Here is a 21127-nt window from a genome sequence, read left to right on the forward strand (position 1 = left end):
TTTATTTATTTATTTATTTATTTTTTGTATACTCAGGCCCTGGTGGTAAGACAGGTTACAGAGGCAGCAACGGAGGGGAAGGGAGAGGGAAGGGAGGCAAAGGCTAAGGAAGCCTGCTACTGGAAGAGGTGGCAGTGGGAGGCGGGGAAGCAGAGGAGAGGGAAGTGGGGAGGAGAAAGGAGGTGCTAGAGGAGAAGGAAAACAAAGTGGTGTGATGAAAGCATGTGGAGAACCCCCGCCCCGCAGAGAGGCTGGAGGAGGCTTGCGGGAACTCTTGTAGGAGAGGGAAGGCAGCAGTCATGATGAATGGTGAAGGAGCACAAAGAAACTTATGCGGAGCAGGGAGGTGAGCCGCAGGGCCGGGGAGAGGGCAGCGGCGTTACTGATGGGGGACAGCCAGCCAGCCCTCCAAATCCACCACATGTCCGTCCAGTAGGCTCTCCCGGCTCTTTCCAGAGGAGGGAGTGGCGTCCTTCCATCAGCTAGGGAAGGAAGGGAGGAATGAAGGCAAGGAGAGAAGGCAGGAAGGGAATGAGGAAAGGGGGTTGGGAGAAGCCCTGGATCGGAAGGTCCAAGGAGGAGAAACTCAGGGAAGGAGGAAGCCCAGAGGCACGGAAGGGCAGAAAGCGGGAGGGGAAGAAAGGGAAGAAGCCTTCCTCGCCAGAAGCTGGAAGCCCAGCTGGGATGAGGACACTTACTGCAGGAATACAACCAGCTGGCTCTGCTTTCGCTGAAGCCTGGGTGTCCTGCTACCTGGTGCCCAGGGCCTGGATGAGGGTGGCTTTCCAGGGGAAGGAGAGGAGGAGGAAAAGGAGAAGAGAGTAAAGGAGGAGGAGCCAAAAAGGAAAGAAGGAAGACAGCTGTCAGTGCTGACCACCTAGAGGGTTCTCCAGGGAAGATGGGGAGCGAGCTCAGCATGGGCTTTCCAGGGGCAAAGTCTCAGATGGGACAGCAAGGAGGAAGAAAGAGACCGCTGTTAGGCCCAGCTGTTGAAGGGCTGTCTGGCAGAGTTGGGCTCAAACAGAGGTGGAAGCAGAAGCCAATCTTAATCTAGGTTTCTAGGACGTAAAAGCCGATCTTAATCTAGTAAGCAGGGAAGGAAAGGGCATAAGTGATTACACACCATCCATTTCAAAGAAGATCCCCTACCCAACAGACCCTTTGCCCCCATGCCCAGCAGCCAGTCTAAGAGCACCTTGTGGCAGGGACCATGACTAATGCATTTCTGCGGCTCCAGCATCAGGAATAGCCCCCAGTAGGTACTCAGACTCTCCTGGGTGGTATTCAAAGCCATACCTCTGGCAGAAGGTTTTGGGACTGGCCACCTGACTGGCCTGGCACCACAGGACACCCAGTCTCTCATCAGGCAAGCTCCACACATCCCTGGCTAACAGATGTGCTATCCCCACTGCTTGTTAGCCTCTAACAGCATCAACTCTGACCCAAAAGCCTTTCCCACTCTCAGAAACACCATCCTGCCCATCTCTGGTGCCTCTACCAACTCACAGAGAACACTGTGTTCCTGGTGAGCAGCAGAACTTAACCCCGGGGCTTCTGAGCTGCCATCCAAAGCAGGTGGCAGAGGCTGCTTGAGACCGGGGCCTGGAGAACGCATCTACATTTGAGCTCCCTGCACCAAGAGGGCTGGAGGCTGCTGGTCACGTGTCCTGCGCGTTCAGGAGCTATTCTGATTTCCAGTATTCTTTCCCATTCTCTGGTCACATTTTTAGACTGGGGCTGGAGGTGGCTGTGGGTTTAATAAGACCAAACAGAGCAAGGAAGAGACCCTGTGCTAGTCAATCTCCATAGAGGGAGGGTTCAGCCTCATTCTCCGTCTGCCCCCTGCCCAACTCCCATTCTGTAGCAGCTCACAAATATCAAGAACTCATGACATGCCATTGCTGTTATTTACAGAGCTCATTCAATCCTTCCGACAACCCTGTGGGGGAAGTACTATGATACCCATTTTAAAGATAAGGAAGCTGAGGCAAAGAGAGGTTAAGTAGCTTGTCAAAGGCCATGCAGCTAGTAAATGAAAACCAGATTTGAATCCGGGTCTGAGTACAGAGCCTGCCCTCTAAATCATTTCACTCTGCAGCCTGGGTGCCGAACACAGTGGGCCCAGTTGAAGGCCACTTGGCTCCATCCAGGGCACAGCCTCCCTCTTGGCATCCCTCATTCTCTGCCTGGCACCCTCACCAAATAGAGGCTACAGCCTGTGGCACATGTGCTGGCTGAGTGCAGACTGTGCCCAGATGATTAGGGGATGTCTGGTCCAAATTCTTCATGTTACCATAACTAGCAGGGGTGGGCAGTGACTTTTCCAAGGTCACACAACTGGGGAATGGGACTCCCAGGACTGGGCCATTCCAGGTGCTCTGTCCACTCTCAAGGGGGTGAGCTACCACAGGTCTTTTTGGAACACGGATAGTATGTAAATAAATTAATTCAATTAAACAAACTGCTGAGTCAAAACTTTCACATAGATTATTCTTTCAAGGATAACAAAGCTCATATTGTCTTCTTCTCTGACTGTTTCATATTTGTTTAGCATTTAACGAAAGGTTTTCATAGATCTAGAGTATTTGGTTTTCCCAACCACTCTCCAAGGTAGGTAGGGATTCTAATCCCTTTTTACTGGGGAGGAAACTGAAGCTCAGAGTATATAAGGTGCAGGGCAAGTGACTGGCTCAAGGGGACATTTACTGGGGATCTTGGCACAGGGCAGGTGCCCTGACAGCTGTGGACTAAACAGACAGAGTGGCTGCCTGCCCAGCCAGAGCCCAGAGTGTGGGGCTGCTGGCAGCAGGACCCTAGTCTCCGGGCAAACGAAGAGAACTCCAAAACCAAAGATCAACTTGACTGGAAGGAGAGCTGCTGGTGTGGTGACAGTGGTTACTTCCTGATCACAAGCAATTTTTATTTTCTTTTCATCTAAGCTTTTCCATATCGTCCAGGCTTTGTGCAATTAGTATGTGCTACTTCTAGAATCACTATTAAAAATGTCTTTACTCCTCAACCAAAAGATCTCATCTCCTCATTCATTCAGCTCTTCCACTCACTCCCCATCTATTCCTGGGTGGCCCTGGAGCTGGGCCCTATCTCACACCTCTCACCCCAGGTCAGGGCCCTGGCACTGGCCAGTCATGAACGGAGTTGTCCAGTGGGGTCTCAGCAGCTTGGGGAGGGGGACACTCCCTGAACACTGTCTTGGGAACAGGGCTAGGGACAGAAGGGTCACTGCAAGGGACAAGAGACAGTTGGGGGTGGTGGTAATAGATAAAATGAAATAATGGGCCAGGCATGGTGGCTCATACCTGTAATCCCAACACTTTGGGAAGCTGAGCCTGGAGGATTGCTTGTGTCCAGGAGTATGGGACCAGCCTGGGCAGCATAGCGAGACCTTACCTCTACAAAAAATAAAACATTAACTGGGCATGGTTGCATGCACCTGTGACTCAGCTACTCAGAAGGCTGAGGTGGGAGTATTGCTTAAGCCTGGGAGGTCAAGGTTGCAGTGAGCTAAGATAGTGCCACTGCATTCAGCCCGGACAACAGAGTGGGACCCTGTCTCAAAAAAAAAAAAAAAAAAAAAAAAAAAAAAAAAAGAAAAAGAAAGAGAAAGAGAAAGAAAAGAAAGAAAAATAAAGAAAATGAAAATGAAATGATGTCATTTCCTCTGTCAGAAAGCACCAAGGCTCATCAAAGTCTACAAAATTAGGATGGTATGAATGGGGTTGCCCATCAAATTCCAGGAAGCAAGATGAGGTATTTTAAAAGAATTTAAGTGGCCGGGCGCGGTGGCTCAAGCCTGTAATCCCAGCACTTTGGGAGGCCGAGACGGGCGGATCACGAGGTCAGGAGATCAAGACCATCCTGGCTAACATGGTGAAACCCCGTCTCTACTAAAAATACAAAAAAAAAAAAAAAAACTAGCCAGGCGACCTGGCGGGCGCCTGTAGTCCCAGCTACTCGGGAGGCTGAGGCAGGAGAATGGCGTGAACCCGGGAGGCGGAGCTTGCAGTGAGCTGAGATCCGGCCACTGCACTCCAGCCTGGGCGACAGAGCAAGACTCCGTCTCAAAAAAAAAAAAAAAAAAAAAAAAAAGAATTTAAGTATAGCAAAGAATTACACTAACTTTGGCCGGCTGCGGTGGCTCACGCCTGTCATCCCAGCACTTTGGGAGGCTTGAGGCGGGTGAATCACAAGGTCACGAATTCGAGACCAGCCTGGCCAACATGGTAAAACCCCATCTTCACTAAAAATACAAAAAGTTAGCTGGGTGTAGTGGCGGGGGCCTGTAATCCCAGCTACTTGGGAGGCCTGAGGCAGGAGAATCGCTTGAACCCAGGAGGCGGAGGTTGCAGTGAGCTGAGATCGTGCCAGCCTGGGCGACAGAGTGAGACTCTGCCTCAAACAAACAAACAAACAAACAAACAAAAAAAAGCAATTGCACTAACTTCAGTTTTCTAAGCTCAAATACAAACATCTATCTGTCTATGGAGAAAGTAATGATATTAGGGCTTTCACCTACACTCATCAATCTCTTCAAACTTTACGAGGTACTTATTATTATTCTCATTTTCTAGAAAAGGAATCTTAGAGAGGCAAAATTATTTGTTCAACACCACAAAGGTAGGCAGCAACAGAGCCTGGATGTGAACTCATGGATGTCGGACTCCGAAGCTCTCTCCATTCTGCCACATTTGCCTTCTCTGTCAAGGATCCATCATCACTTACCAAACACTTACTGTGTTCTGGGCAGGCTCAAGGTACTTTATGCACACTGTCCACAGTCTTCACAGAACACTTGCAAAAGTGACACTGTTAGTTCAATTTTACAAACGAGGAAACAGGCTCAGGGAGAGTTCAAAATATGTGCAAGATTGCACAGCTGGCAAGAAGCAGTCTTGGGGAAACGGAGTCTTTATCCGCAGGCAGAAAATGACCTCAAAAAGTGATATGGGAAGAAAAGAGAAAAGCGTGGAGGCAGGGGGAACAGTGGCTGATGGGCCTCAGACCTCAAGGGCTGGGGGAGCAGTGGGGTTCAGGGGCCAGCTGTGCTGGGGATGGGGCTCTGCACGTTCTGATGGTGGCCTCTGCTCAGACGGTGCTCTCTCTGCCTAGCTACTCCACACATTACTTCCGCCTCTGAGGGGTTCACCCCCAGGCTGCCCCCCAGTCTTCTCAGCTGCCAGTTGTTGCAGTTTCAAACTCAATTGTTCTCCTCGGTAGTGAGGCAAATGGAGTCATTAATTACCTTCTATCGGCTGGGCTGAGTTCAGAACGCGATCAATATCCCCACTTGTCATTCAGGGCAGCCCGCCTGTGCAGCCCCAGCCCCACCCCCACGGCAGCACAGCAGAACCAGGGAGGTGGAAGTCCAACTGGGAACAGGGAGTGAGGTTTGGGAGCTGAGGAATGGGGTGGCTCTCCAGAGGTCAGGTGCTGTCCAGACTAGTAGAGGAGGGAGGATTGATGGATTAGGGGGGTGAGGGTTCACAAGGGAGAGTGGAGGAGGAAAGAAAAAGAAGGAATGTTTCAGAATGAAGAGAGAGGTGAGATAGGAGACGGAAGGGAGGAAGAGAGGATGAGGGGGAAGTGGGATTTGGGCAGTGAGGGAGGAATAGATAGGTAAAAGGAGAGGGGAGGGAAGGGGCTCCAGAGGGCCAGGCTGGGAAGGAGCTATGGTGACACTGCTTGTCCAGGGAGATGGATGATACCCCTCATTGCCTTCCATCTTTAAACTGGACATTCAGTGAGTCTGGCCTGGCCACAGTTCCCAAGCCAAGCTCAAGAGGTGGGCATACAGTGGGCTGGGTGCAGTGGCTCACTCCTGTAATCCCAGCACTTTGGGAGGCTGAGGTGGGCAGATTGCTTGAGCTCAGGAGGTTGAGACTAGCCTGGTCAACATGGTGAAATCCCATCTCTACTAAAAATACAAAAATTAGCTGGGTGTGGTAGCATGTGCCTGTGGTCTCAGCTACTTGGGAGGCTGAGATGGGAGGATCACTTGAGCCCCGGGGGTGGAGGCTGCAGTGAGCTGAGATCATGCTACTGCACTCCAGCCTGGGAGACAGAGTGAGACCGTGTCTTAAAAAAAAAAAAAAAAAAAAAAAAAAAAAAAAGGGGTGGACATGAAGAAGGCTCTGGAAATCCGGCCCAAACCTTGGCTCGGGACAAGACCAGGTTCTGCCCAGCCATCTAGCCCTGGAAAACTACCTGCTGTACTCGACTAAGCCCAGCTTCTAAACACTCAGTGAGTTCATGAACAGGGAGAGGCTGGGGTGGCTGTGGGCCTGCCTGACCTCAGGCTTGCTGTGCCCATTCACACCCACCAGCCTCTAGGGACACTAACTGTACTGGTAACCCTAACACAATACTGGACCAGAAGTAACATCTCCTGGGTTGAAATCCTAGTTTTGTTGCTCACTTGGTATAAATCTCCTGAGCTTTTTGGGATTGAGTTTCCTCAGACATATACAAGAGGGCTGTTAGCTCCTCCCTCACCATTAATTTCTCCTTTGTCTGCATTCCAACAGCCATCTATCCAAACCTTTATTGTAGAAATTCACTAATAATAACTAAAACAGATCCAGTTTCTACTTGGATACCAGACACTATGCTTAACATGCATGCACTGACTTAATCCTTACAATAACAGCAACTAACATTTATAAGTGCTTAGTATATATCAGGCACTCCTCTGACAATCTTACATATATTAATTCATCACTTAATTTTCATGAGAACTTAAACATTATTGTCCCCATTTTGTAGATGGGGAAATGAAAGTGCAGAGATTAAGGAATTTCCCAAGGTTACATGCCTCACTGATGACAGAGAAGTGAGAACTCAACCCTGGCAACATGCCTCTGGCAGCTAAACTCCTAATCTGGGGAAACTGAGGGATAGAGAGACTAGGTAATTTACCCAGAACAACTTATGATAGCCAGTAAGTGGCAGAGCCAAATTTAAAATCTCTTCATATCATAGTTATTTTTTAATGTTGTTTTCTCCTCTGAACTGTGAATTTTGAAGGCAGGGGTCCTATAGTTTTCAGCTTTAAACTTCAAGTAGGGAAGGTGATCACGAATGTTGACTGATTTGTTGACAAGAATTCCAAAAGGAAAGACTAATCAGTTCTTAACTTGCTACGCTCAACATTTTACCTTTTAGAAGGAAAAAGAAGCAACAAAGGAGAATGCTACTCTGAATTCAGTGTCACTCACGTTCTACAGCTGGAAAATATCATGAAGGGAATTTAACTGGATTCCCTCTTAGGTATTTAAAATTAAGACAAAAACCAAAAGCCTGGCTCAGAGAGGTTAGGTAGTTTTCCATGTCACATAGCTAGTTGTCATAAGAATGGAAACTGAAGTTCCTAGCTCAGAGCCCTTTCCACTATTGCAGGCCACTTAATTCTGACCAAGAAAGAAAAACTGATGAAAGGGAAATGGGGGGGATGCAGGGAGAAAGCAAGCACGTCTAGAGTTGACAGTAGCTCAGGAAGGGGGTGCTGGGCAGAATCTGAATTGAAGAAAGCAAAATGATCCATGCTGGGGGAAAGACATGGCTGGGGATTCCATGGCAAGAGATTCTAAAAGAGACCATAATTCCACAAGGATGGGATGCTCTAAAAATGAAATTCTGCTTCTATAAGCTCATATAATCAACCTGACAGCATAAAGGGAGTGGGAGTGGGGGAGGGGGGTGAAAAAAGAAGGACATTTAAGGAAAATCACTGTTGTTGCACACAGATAAGCTTTAAATTATGATGATCCCAGATTTTAAAAGGACATGTACATTGAACAGCAGAAGATTATGCAGCCATTAAAAAATCGTGTTTTCAAAGAATATTTAATGATATGTGAAAATGGTCCTATGTAATGTTAGGTGAAAATAGCAAGACATGAAGCTTCTTATACGGTATTGTTCAATTTTTGATTAAAAAATTATATATACACAAAAAAAGAAAGAGATTGGGAAAATCTACCAAATTCAACAGTGGTTGTCTCCTGGTGATGACATTGTGAGGGAATTTTTAAAAATTTACTATCTCTTCCAAGTATTTCCCAATGAGCATGTATTCCACTTATGATCATAGAAGTCACTTTTTTTCCTCTTATACAGGATACATGACAGATGGAAAGGGGGGACCATAACCAAGGATGGATATGAGGGTGGCATGAGCCTGTCAGGAATACAAAGGCTCAGAACAAGCTGAGACAACAAAAAAGGGCCTTGGATGCTATGTTTGGAGAAAGAAAGAAAAGAAAGGCAGGTTTTGGCTCAGTCCTAGGGAAGAGGATGTAATATTGAGAGAGAAGGCAGAACTTCTCAATCCTCAGCTTGCTTTTGTCTTCACCAAAGGAAAGCATCTTCAAACTGAGCCCAGTAGGAGGGCACTGGTGCCCTCGTCAGGGAGGGGCCAGGCAGGTAACCTCTGGCCATTTCAATGAACTTTCCCAGGTCCAGACAGGGCCTAAAACTGCTGCTGATAATCCCTGAGATGTCACAAAGAAAGGGTGAGGCAGTGACAAGCCCAATGCCATCCTGTCTGTCAGAAAAGGGGGGAGAAGTACACGTATGCAAATGACACTCAAAATCATAAATTCAGGATCAGGTTCTGGAAATCCTTTAAAAGAAATTATTATACAGTTAATTACGGCCAACAGAAAAGAAAATGATGATACCTCAGAGCTTGCACGCACTCACAGAAATAAGTTGTGGCATATTTACTTGATATCAACGCTTAGATCAAATACCTCCCTCATAAATACTTCCCTAGTTGCCCTGACTGGAAGCAACTGCTCCTTTGTTTTTTTCATTCATCATATGACTTCATGCCTTGATCACGGCATTCATCACATTCTGCTTATATAATGATGTGTATGTCTACCTCCCTGCTAGATTGTAAGTTTCTTGAGGTCAAGGACTGTGCCCTATTTACCTTTGTAAATCAGTCCTGCCATATGTTGTACATAGCAGGCGCTCAATTTGCTCATCAATGTAAACTGGATTTTTAAGAATAATTTATTAAGGAAATTCTGTGGAAGTAGTGAATGTTAACATTTGACAATCCTAGCATAATGGACAACATGAAAACAAGTAAAATGATTGATGGCTGTTGGACTCAGTAGTTCCCAAAGCATTCATTCACTTATAGCAGCTAGGAGGAGTTCTCCATTGGTGGGCCATGTGGCTTTCCTGTGTTTTCAAGGAAAATAACTCTTTTGAAAAAAACTAGTTTGATGATGATATAGAAGACATCCTTATGACCTTAATCGGGTAGAATTAAGAACCCAAACCAACAAGATGAAATTCAGCAGGGATAAATGGAATGCCCTATGTTTAGGTTAAAAAAAAATCAATTACACAAGTGCAGAATGGGGTAGACCTGGCTTGATAGCAATTGATGTGAAAAAGATCTCGAGGTTTTAGTTGACCACGAACTCAATATGAGCTTGAGTCTGACACGGCTGCTAAAAAATCGAATGTAATCTTAGGCTATATTATGGATGTAGAGTCTCCAGATGGGAGTGTGGCAAGGCTCTACTGTGCCTGGCATTGGCTAGACTGTCTCTGGAGTTCAGTGTTCATTTCTGAGGAACTTTAGCCTTCAATAATGAATTCTGAGATGGGTAACCAGGATGGTGAGGGAACTCCCTCAAGGGCAGGAACCGTATCATGTGAGAATCTGAAATCTACCCAGGACCTAGCCCGGCATTTGTCAAGAGCTCAGTAAATATGGTGGAGTGGATGAAAGGGAAGGAGGGAAGGAAAGAGAGGGTATCAAATGGAGAGCTTTATCGCCACCACCATTCTCTGTGGCAAATGCCATTACCTCTATTTTAAAGATGAGGAAACAGATTCAGAGATACTTTTTTTTTTTTTTTGAGGCGGAGTCTCGCTCTGTCGCTGGGACTGGAGTGCAGTGGCCAGATCTCAGCTCACTGCAAGCTCCGCCTCCCGGGTTTATGCCATTCTCCTGCCTCAGCCTCCCGAGTAGCTGGGACTACAGGCGCCCGCCACCTCGCCCGGCTAGTTTTTGTATTTTTAGTAGAGACGGGGTTTCACCGTGTTAGCCAGGATGGTCTCGATCTCCTTACCTCGTGATCCGCCCGTCTCGGCCTCCCAAAGTGCTGGGATTACAGGCTTGAGCCACCGCGCCCGGCCTTTTTTTTTTTTTTTTTTTTTTTTGAGACGTAGTCTCACTCTGTTGCCCAGGCTGGAGCACAGTGGCCGGATCTCAGCTCACTGCAAGCTCCGCCTCCCGGGTTTACGCCATTCTCCTGCCTCAGCCTCCCGAGTAGCTGGGACTACAAGCGCCCGCCACCTCGCCCGGCTAGTTTTTTGTATTTTTTTAGTAGAGACGGGGTTTGTAATCAGTCAAAGGTCCCAGAGCAAGTAGGGAGTGGAGATGGACCCACATCTGGACATTTGGATCCCACATCCTGTGCTCTGCCCTCAACCCGCATGACTCAGTATAAAGTGGTGCTGCAAAAAAACAATGGCCACTGTCCAACTCTGACATATGTCCAGGCAGGGCTGTGACCTTTCAGGCAGAACTACTGGAGGAAAGAGTTCTATGGTGAGTGGCAGATAAGACAGGATGACCCTTAAGAATCTGACACTGTGCCTTGTCACCATCCAGCCCAGCCAAGGTCTCTCAATCTCAGCCACTCCCAGGCTCCCAGGCTCAAGCCCCATTTCCTGCTTGCCCTTCTAGTCCATTTACCCAGATTCCTATGGAACACGCAGTCACGTGTCCGGGCATTTAACAAACAGCCAGTTGTCTGAGTGCAAAAGCCTTGCCTTCCCCAGCAGGCTGTAAGCTCCTGAGAGCCACATCCTGGTTCTCTGCTCCTCTCATACCTCCCAACACAGTGGGCACCTGGGCCCACATTGATACAAAGATCCCCAGAGAGGCCAGAGAGGAAGGTGTCAGTTTCCTCACTATCCCACCGATTTACACACCAAAGCAGTCAAGGACTCTTAGCTCACTGAAAACTGCCCGAGGACAGGGGGATAATCTGAGGGGCCCCTTAGGGCCCTGGCATTTCCTAACCAACCTGTAGAGAAGAGGGAGATATGGAGGAAACCTAGAACCCCAGGGAATTGTACCAGCAAATTTACTTTCCTCACTTTGAATAACTTAGCTCCCCCAAAAAAGAGCCCCCAGGTTACCTGTGGAGAAGAAAAGTGTGGCACCCACTGCCAAGTCCCAGCCAGCCTAGATGTATGCGACCCATGTATGAAGAAGTAGAACGGGGGAGAGTGGGTACCGACAAGGAGGAGGGAGATGAAGGGCAGAGGCCCCAAGAAGGGAACACACAGGTTGTGGGAGAGGGAGGACAGACCCAGGGGAGGAAGGAGAGGGGAGAGCCTCCAGTGGATTTAGGGAATTCCCCAAGGAGACCAACTTTCCCACCTGGGAGCACTGGTGTGCAGTCCTGCTGGCCTGCTGCAGGGGCTGGTGGGGAAGGAGGACTCACTGAGTGTCTAGCTCCTGGGACCCTAGCCCTTCCTCAGCCTTCTCTGGGCTCTCAGGGAGGGGGTTGGGCCCTCTGCCTAGTGCTGTCCCCATTTGGCTCCAGCAGGGGCCAGAACCAGTTAGAAATCTCTGGAGCCAAGAGGAAAGGGGGCTTTGTTAGCTCAAAGGACACAAGCAAGGCGAAAAATTACATACCAGGCCGCCCTAAGTGTGCTTGTTTAGAGAAACTGCTTGCATTTATGAAGTCTTTGGTGCGGAAAGCAGGGTTGCAAATGACTGCATCAGAGCGACAGTAAAGGCCATTAATTTCCTGTTATGTTTTCCTGTGTTGGGGGCTTTATTAATTTAATTTTACACTGTCGAACAACAGCGAGAGCTGACACTGCCACACCGCCACGGCTAGGGTTTTCTTTTTGTGTGTGTAGCAAGGCTTTGCCTGACATGCAAATCAAAGCTATTACCAGAACCAATAAAGATGTGTGGCGGGAAGAGGGGAAGGAGGGGAAGGGAAAGAGCAGGGGGGAGAAAGGACCAATGCCATCCTTGGCCAGTGTCTGCCTCCTGTGCCTAGCACCTCCTGGCTTCCCAAGGCATCCTCCACAGTCAGCAATTTCTGAGCATCCTTTGCTATCCTTCTGCCCTCTTCTTCTCCCCATCCTCTGCTTCTGGATGGTTCTACCTCTGTCATCCTCCTCTGTCTCAGTTCCTGGCAGAACTTGCATAGAGACATGGAGTTCCCAGAAAGAAAAGGGAGATAGACTTCTCACTGTCTGACCCCAGCTGAGGTATGTCGCAGAAGCCATAGGGGCAAGCAACATGATGGTGCCAAGCCCACAGGCCAGAGCAAAGGCCTATGTTGCGGACTTCCTCTCCAGGCATTTTCTCCCCCACACTCCCTTTTCATCTGAAGTAAAGGGTCCTGGCCCACTTACACATTATTAGTGCACACATGCATGAACCCATGTGCTTGTGCATGTGAGGAAGAGTCCAGAAGAACAGATACTCCAACACTCCAACTTGCTTTTAAGCCCCTCTGTGAGCTTTCATACTTTAACATTGTCAACCACTTATTTCCTTTGAATTACCAGGAAACAAACAAGGTCTCTGTTTCTCCTTAAAAGACTCCAATAGCTATTTTCAGTAGCTGTAAGGCACCCACATAGTTCAGACCAAAATGCCAGAGAAAAATGGATCCCCAGCATCAGAAGAAAAAGCAAGTCCCTAGAGGTTCCTTTGTATAGCATTCTGGTCCCTTTTGCTGCCTAGGCCACATACCCACTGCCCAAGACCACCTACACTGTCCCTCACCCAGGTGGCTCCTGCAAGCTGGCTGCCCCAGGTGGCCCACAGTGCCCTCAGCTCCCCACACCACCAGTCCACCCAGGTGCCCACACTGCCCAAGTGCCCATGCTGGGCACTCTGCCTAAAGAGATGGAGGTGGCAGGTGAGGAGGGAAGAGAGGAGGAAAGAAAGGCTCCTGGAGTCACCCCTACCAAATCTACTGTCTGCATCCCTCCATCCCAGGCTTCCCAGGCTGCCCGGGCCGAGGGAGATATGTGTGAGCCAGCGAGTGTATGTGAGTGTGTCTGTGCATCTCTCCCTCTGTCACTGGCTTACTTGCTCTCCTGCTCGCACTTTCTGCTTCAGGAGCTGTTTGGCAGGCTCTGGGAGGCTGCTGGATGGAATCCAGCTCTCCCTAGGAGGAAAGCATAAACTTCATAAACTGCATTTACTTTAATGCAGGTTCCTGGAGCTGCTCTCCTCTGGCTTCTCTTCCCTCCCCTTGTCTGCTGTCTGGATCACATTCTACCCCTGCCCCTGTGTGTGCCCCAACCTTACACACATGCACACACATACACAAGTACCCACGTACACATGCACACACACTCTAGCCAGTCCTCCTGAAAAAGGTGAAGCCTGGGGCAGAAGGAGAAGGGCAAGGTGTAAAAGCTCTGGCTGCAGGATAAAGTCCCAGCCCCTGTCCTGGAAAGGCCCCCAGGAGATGCCCACACACTTGTCTCCAGTAGTGATGAGCACAAAAGGTGCTTTGAAGCAGGCAGGCCGAGCCTCAGGGAGGGAGGGGATGCTGACATTTCATGGGGGCAGCCAAATTAGGAGCCACCTGGAGGATGGGTCACAGGGCTCCAAGAATGGGAGGGAGGGAAGGCCAGGCCTCCGTGCAGGTTGAGGTTTGTGAGGCCTCTCTTGTCTAGTGCTGTCAAGGTCAGCAGGTTCGGGTTCACTGAAGGGTCAGGATGGTTTGAATTACTGGCTCCACTGCAACTCGGCTCTGAGGCTCGTGATCTGTCTCACAGCCCCTGAGCCAGGCCCAGCCCTCCCCCAGCCCTCTATGCCTTTCCACCCCAATGGGGCAAAATGGAGAGGGTCCCAGAGAGCCCTAAGGCCACCATGGCTCTGAGGAAGGCAGAGCAGGAGGGGTCCTTCTCTGGGCTCCGGGGCGGGGGCAGCAATGGTCAAGGAGGCTGCCAGGACCATTCTGCTGGCAGGCAGGGATCTGAGGTCTCCCCGGCCTACGTCCTCTACAACCCTTTTTCCAGCTGCCTGCCCTTCTCAGCTGCCTGCTTGTCTGCAGAGGAAGAGGAACCCAGGGAGGCGAACTCAGGAGCAGCAGGGCCTGGGGATAGCCTTGGCGCCCATCTCCTCCTTCCTGCTTCCATAGCTTGTGCTTGGGGAAGAAGGGCAGAGCTGAGGCAGCGGATTTCCTGCTTGGTGCCCTTGCAGGGTGGGAAAGGAGAACAATGTCTGTCTGCAGGGCTGGAAGGTAGTTGCCAAGTGAAAGACTAAGAAGTTGAAGATGTATTCGGACAAGATGGGTGCTCATTCATGAGGGTGCAAACGTGGAGCTGGGCAGGAGTACCTGACAGCCTTTGCTGAGACAGTGGTATACCTGCACCCACCCACCCCAATTTCCAGTGGTGGATGGACACATACAGCTCCCTCCAAGGCAATTCTGTACATTCTCTCCTGATAGGGTGGAATTGACCTCTCTATTCTGAATTTCTGGCATTCTGTGAACAAATATATACTCTTTTGTGCTAAATCTCAAAATACTTCCCCAAACAACCAGATGGAACTCTTCATCCACATAACAGCATTAACTAGTTGGGAAGCAAAGGTAGCTGGTGATTTGGCTGCTGCCTCTGATATAAAGGCAAGGACTTATATGCAGATGCATGCACCTACGTCGATCCACACAGCCAGGGCTAAACCCCTGTAATTCCCCACAAAAACATACAAATCGCCTATGCACAGGGCCCAAGATAAAGGTCCTTCTAAAACATCGACAAAACCTACACCTACCTCTGGATAACGACATGGTCAATATTCAACAGGCTCACCGCCAACTCTACCCAGCGTTTGGCTAAAATATGTGATCCAACTAAGACAGAAAACCTGCCCCCTCAGGTATGAGCAGTTTAATTTCCTTGGTTACTAGGAAGATATAATCATAGCAATGAATGTGTGTTCATAAATGAGTTTTTTTCCCTGTGTTTTGGTGAGTGCTGACCTTTGAACCTCAGCTCTTTCTTGGACTGAGTGAACATTAGGCAGGTTTTGAGTTTGAGTTGGAAAATGAACATAGGTTGAGCCAATGCAGTTTAAGTCAGGCACTTGCCTAGACAGACAGTTGCCATCATAGAGATTTGGTTTCTGGACTGTCATAGGGCCTATCTTCTAGGGAGGGGAGAGTCTGTGATGTGCTAGACAGTACAGTGTGTGAAATCATGAAACCCCACCAATAATCCACAGAGAACCTCTCCTTAGAGAAGCACAAACTCAGGCTGGGCGCGGTCGCTCATACCTGTAATCCCAGCACTTTGGGACCGAGGCGGGTGGATCACCTGAGGTCAGAAGTTCAAGACCACCCTGGCCAACATGGTGAAACATTGTCTCTACTAAGAATACAAAAATTAGCCGGGTATGGTGGCAGGCGCCTGTAACTTCAGCTACTCAAGAGACTGAGACAGGAGAATCGCTTGAACTGGGAGGCAGAGGTTGCAGTAATCTGAGGTCGTGCCATTACACTCCAGCCTGGGCAAAAAGAGTGAAACTTCATCTCAAAAAAAAAAAAAAAAAAAAAAAAAAAAAGAGAGAGAGAGAGAAGCAAAAACTCTGCTCAGTTGCCCTCTGCCAACAAAAATGTCTTCTTGCAGTGCTGAACTAGGGTCTGGGAGGAGAGCAAAGGCAGAGAGAGGCCCTGCAATTCCCTACCCAGGATGTAAGCTCACTTTAGAAACCTGGGAGCACATTCCTTCTCCCTTGTCTTCTCTAGGAAAAGAGTCGGATGGCTGGGTGTGCATGTGTGTGTGTCTGTGTGTGTGTATGTGTGTCGGTGTGTGTGTGTGCAAGAATTAGGTGGTAAACAGACATAATTGTGCCCAAGTGCTGGATTTTTGTTTACCAATATGGTGCAACCTCGCCACATCTTCTGGGCCCTCCTCAGCCTCTCTCCAAGCTCCTTCAGGCTGAATCTCATCCCACTAAAATAGTGTGTACTCAGCAAAGCTTCCCCAAACTCTTCCTACGCAGGGAGCACTCAGATCCCTCTCTAGTTCTGCCAGCCCCCTGCATCTGGACCAAAATGCCACTGAGAGAGTCAGGCTCTGGCTCCTGCCTCTGCCCCCAGCCATACCCAGTCCTCACAGTTCAGAGCAAGCCTACCAAGGAGCGCTCACCCACCGACTTCCCCCATCAGCCTCGGTCAACACAGCAGGCTGCACCCGAGTGTCCAGGGCCTGGGAAGCCGGGCAGTGGCAGCCTCTGGTCTTCCTTGGGGTCCTCCTTGCCTGCCTTTTCTGACCCCAGCCCTCCTCCCGTTGCCCCTCCAGAAGGAGAGCGGGGAAGAGAGCTTGGTGACCAGGGCACGCCTGGTTTACATTAATGAGATACACCGAGTGTAATCCAGCCATGGAGGCAGTCTACAAAAGGAGGCGATCGCGGGCGGCCAGAGCTGCTCAGGTAATTGGTTTATCTATCTGGAAGCAGGGGGAGCAATCTCAGCACAGACAGACTAGCAGTAAAGTCTCTTCCTTAAGGCTATTTCCTTTGTCTTTTCAATTGCTTGCACATCCATGTGAGAGAGGGAGAGAGTGTTAAAGAGAGAGGGAGAGGGAGAAATGTTAATTTGTGAATTAATGGCTTTTCTCAGCGGAATTGTAAATTCAAATGTCACCTCACACGGTGATACCACGGCTGGTCTGCTGAAGAAGCAATGATAAGATCCCCCACCTCCCTCGGTGCCCCTCCCTCCCCAAAGATAGCTGTGGAGTGGAACATGCTACTTTTAATTTGCAATAACAACACAACAGAGGTATGCAGTAATGACTGCCTTCTTCCACCCTCCTGGCTTCCTTCCCCCATAGTCCAGAGGCTCCCCCATTTCCTCTCTCCCCACACCCTTCTCAAACAACACCTCACTTTGCCCTGGGTGCCCCCCACCCCACCCCAGCCAGTGCCCGATCACATGGGGGTTGCATTTGGAATTGACAACGCTGCAACCCTCTCTTCTCCTTCAATAATCAGGGAATTAATGACCCTGAAGTTAAAGTGAGGCTGATACCGAGGCCCTGCCCAGCATTGGGAAAAAGCCTTCATTGTTTTCAAGCAGGAGGCGGGCAGCAGTGAGGGAGATTCATGGATGGAGATTGAATATGCAATTTTCTTTCACCTTGCCAAGAGCTGCCCCTGGGCTGTGCCTGGCCTAAATTTTTCCTTTTACCATCTCTGCCTTATCCGGCCCTCCCACCTCCCTTCCATTCTTTCCAGAAAATTACCTTCAAAATTGATTTCCACTTTTACAAACAAATATAATGGGAACACAGGAAAAAACTTGGGCCGTGATGAATTGGGGCTGTCAGGTGCTTCCAGGTCTCCTTTGCTTTTGTTTTACTACCCGATCTGCTCTTTGTTTTTCCAAGGGCTGGAAAAAGTGCCCCCCATCCACTGAGTGCCTGACCCTCCAGGCCACCGGGGCCTCAGCCCCCAAACCCCATCAGTGGCCCATGGCAGAAGTAATCCAGGCCCTGAGACTCTATTAGCCTCCTGGTCTCCCAGGGAAAGCCTGAGCCAACTCCTCCTTTTCCACACTCTGGCCCTCAGGAACCCACTCTCTGAATGTTCTCTAACCGCCACCCCCAAGCTATTTCCCTTGACCCCCACACCATGTTCCCTCTGGCCCTCATACCTCTTAAAGTCCAGACCAGATGCAAACCTCCACCTCCTCTAATGTGGGCAGGATCAGTGTATACCTCGACTAGAGCAAATAAGAGACAGACAAACACTGAGAGATCCCAAAAGACAGGCAGGCAGAAGATTGGGGGCAGGACCCCAAGATCAGGAGACCAGATTCCCCTTCTAAGGGTTACAAGGGTTCTGAGCTGCAATTCCCACACAGCCTGGCTGTAAGGGCCTCAGTCTCCCTAGCCTTGGGCCCTAGGCCACCCCTGGAGGCAGGCTCAGGACAGCCTCTCCATTTATCAGCAGAAGGTAGGGTGATGCCTGTGCCCAGGACCATGGACAACCCACACACTGAGGCCTGGCTTAGAGCTCTCCCTGATCACACGGTCACACCTGGCACTCTCTTCAAGCATGCACACTACCCAGGTAACTGCATACCTTCCCAGTGCATGACATTCCCATCCCCTTACGCCCAAAGATCTCAGAGCGGTAGAACACAGGCATACTCACACTGGCATAAACTGTGTAAAAAATTACATTTGGATTTATAAAACAAACACACATTTTCCAAGGTAAATAAATAAACTTTGCATGTGGGAGCAGAAATGTACACAGATGAATAGAGGGAGAGATGCCCACATGTTAGAAAAAGAAGGGGATCTTATATTTATTTATTTATACACATCTAAAATGCCTGTGGAGGCAGAAAGATGACATGTGGCCCAAGTGGGTAACCACAGAGTAAATGAACAGATAGAAATGGACAAAGGTTCTCCCAATCCCAGGTGTGAGGATGACGCCTTTCCTCCACTGCACTGGTCCCATCCAGGTTAGCTAGTCCCAGCATCCACTAAAGACTGCCCTAGTTACAAGGAGCTGCACCAAGGTTAGGGCACCTGTGCCCAGATAAATTTCTTTCTAACACAACTTCATTTCCTCATGAAACATAAACCTGCCAATTAGGCTTTCTTTCCCAGATACACAAGGATGCATCTTCTAAGATGAAGTCAGCTCAACACTAAATTCATGACCTCATGGAATCCTCTCCACAGTGCCAAGAAGGAAGTGCCATTACCATCTCCATTTTACAGAGGAGAAGATTGAGCTGATGAAGGTTAGGTGACTTACCCAACTAGTAAGAGGCAACAGGATTCAGACCCCGCTATGCTCACTCCAGAGGCCACATTCGTTCCCACTGAGCCCCACGGCCCATCCATGTCCTGCTCTAGGGATGGCATGCTCACTCCTACCCTGTGCCTTCCTTCCTGGTGGGAGTCTCTGCAGCCTTCTGTTGCCTCAAGCCAGGCTCCCAGACAAGGGCAGGTCTTCTAATTTCCATGGCTTAATCCCTTCATTTGCTCCAAGTCTAACCTGAGCAACACTCTTGGGGACCTCTAGAATGGTAGCTAACTAAGGAAATAAACTGCTTCTTCCAGTTATAGCTTCATCCAAAGCAGAAGGGAGCTATTAAAGGCAGTGACAGGACTCGGCCATTTGCAACCATGCAGCCTGCCCTGCCTGCAAACACACAACTGCATCAGCTTGGCACCACTCAACGGCACAATTCATTGTAAACCTAATTAATGGAATGCAGTATCATGACCCCCTGCAATCTCACACCTCAAAGGATGATCCCAACACACCTCCCTCACACAGACCAGCAGACTCTCACCATATGACTTCATTTGGATTCTTGGACAAGTTATGTAACTGCCCTGTGCTTCAACACCACCACCGATGAACAGCAACGTTTTGGGCCCCAGCCGAAAGTAACTGGGTGAAGGCGAAGGACTTCCAGTTTTCAGCCTGATTGCAGATAGGGAAATACAAGAATCTCTCTCCTCCAGCCACATAAACCAGCTCACACAGTGTTCAGGGAATTGGCTTTCCTTCGAAGGGACCAGGGAATCCAGCACTAACATGCTTACCCATAATTACAGCTAAGAAGAAGTGAGGATTTTTGCATGATATGAACAGGGATTCTACCTTCTCAGACTGATGGACAGCCTGTCTTCTGGGTGCTTCAGAATATAACTTCCTCATCCATCTGGCCTGTCTACCTGTCTCATTCTGAGAGCTCCTGGGCTCTTGGGATGAGGGTCAAAGCCTCTTGACCAGCACATTTCTCAAAGGAAAGTCAGGGAGTGTTTTCCATACTCTCAAAGGCCAAGGCATGGGAAGGGGTCTCAAACAGACTCACAGTCACGCCAGTTTTTCCCCAGAGTCACAGCTGATCAGTCCTTTCCTAATATCCCCAGGGAAATGATGACTGCAGATACTAATAACACTGTCCATATTCTGAGTGCCAATGCCAATAATGTTCTGGGCATTATCACTGTGAGCACCAATAACTACTGCTGAGATTGTCTCCAATAACGCCAGCACGCACTGCAGTGATTGTCCTCACTAATGCCCATCACCGTGACATTGTTAGAGCTGAAGAATAGGCCAAACTGTACCCAGAGCAAAAGAGGAGCAGCTTCCTGGAGGACAAAGAGGTTCACAGCTTGCCCCCAGGGTAAGACACTCCTAGGAAGATGCCACAGTGCTTGAGGCCAAAGGAGGGCCAGTCTAGCAGGGTCTTTAAGGGTCCTCCTGGAGGGAGATGAGCCCCTCCATTCCCTCTAGGGTCTAGCCCTTTGATGTGCGTCCTCAGTCCCATCCCAACACCCCTCAGTTCCCCGTCAGTGTTCTCTTTTGCTGCAGTCCTGGCCTAGTCACTGAAGGACACACCTGGGTGTCTGCAGCCCATGCCTGAGGCTGCCTTCTGTGACTGGCCTGCCAGCTGCTTTGCTACCTTGGCCTGACTGCAGAGTTGGGCTACATCATCTTGACACATAATTATCTCCCCTATTCTTAATCATCTGAGCTGCTCCCTAATGCAAACTGGGCCTGGCTGCTTAGAAGCAACCAGAGTGGGGGAAACGGGAGGAGGGGCTGTCACAGCTCTACCTTTGCTCTCTCCTCTCCCTTCCCACCGGGGGGCTGGTAGATCAGGATTGGAGGGGGAGGTCAGGGAGAACTGGTCTCCCTCATAGGCCTGGCCTCCTCCAGGGAAAATACAGCTCCATTTGGCCTGGGGTTGGTTAAGAGGAGTTGGTAAGAGGAGGAGAACCGTCTCTCAAAAAAAGAGTGCAGCCTCTGATATTTCTTGACACCTGGATAGGCCCAGCAGGTAAATGTTTCAGAGGAAACTTGGGAGCCCCATAATCTCTTGCTTTGAAGACTTCCACTGCTTCCTGCAACATAGCCCTGGTGCATCACTGTCACACTGCTGGAGCATGAGCTTCCCAAACCCAGCCCTGCTCCTGTCCCTTCCTGCTCAGACTACTCCTGCCTTCAGGAGAAAAAAAAAAAAAAAAAAGCCCAAACTCCTTCTATGGTCTAGACCTGGCCTGCTATCCTGTAGCCCTAACCTGTCTCCTCAGCCTG

General features: G+C 49.4%; 1 protein-coding gene across 4 annotated transcripts in view; it reads right to left on the bottom strand.

Moving 5' to 3' along the window:
* The window catches only part of PAX2 (paired box 2), an 84781-nt gene that overhangs the window by 25582 nt on the left and 38072 nt on the right, over positions 1-21127 (bottom strand). For 2 of the 4 annotated variants that reach the window (XM_030940034.1, XM_010356101.1), the window contains exon 6: positions 17703-17771. The exons of the other annotated variants lie outside the window; for them this stretch is intronic. In XM_030940034.1, the coding sequence (XP_030795894.1) occupies positions 17703-17771 (69 nt within the window). The remainder of the gene's footprint in view (positions 1-17702; positions 17772-21127) is intronic. 4 annotated transcript variants of the gene reach the window in all.

This window comes from Rhinopithecus roxellana, chromosome 11 (genome assembly GCF_007565055.1).
Source record: "Rhinopithecus roxellana isolate Shanxi Qingling chromosome 11, ASM756505v1, whole genome shotgun sequence".
NCBI classification, from domain to species: Eukaryota; Metazoa; Chordata; class Mammalia; order Primates; family Cercopithecidae; genus Rhinopithecus; species Rhinopithecus roxellana.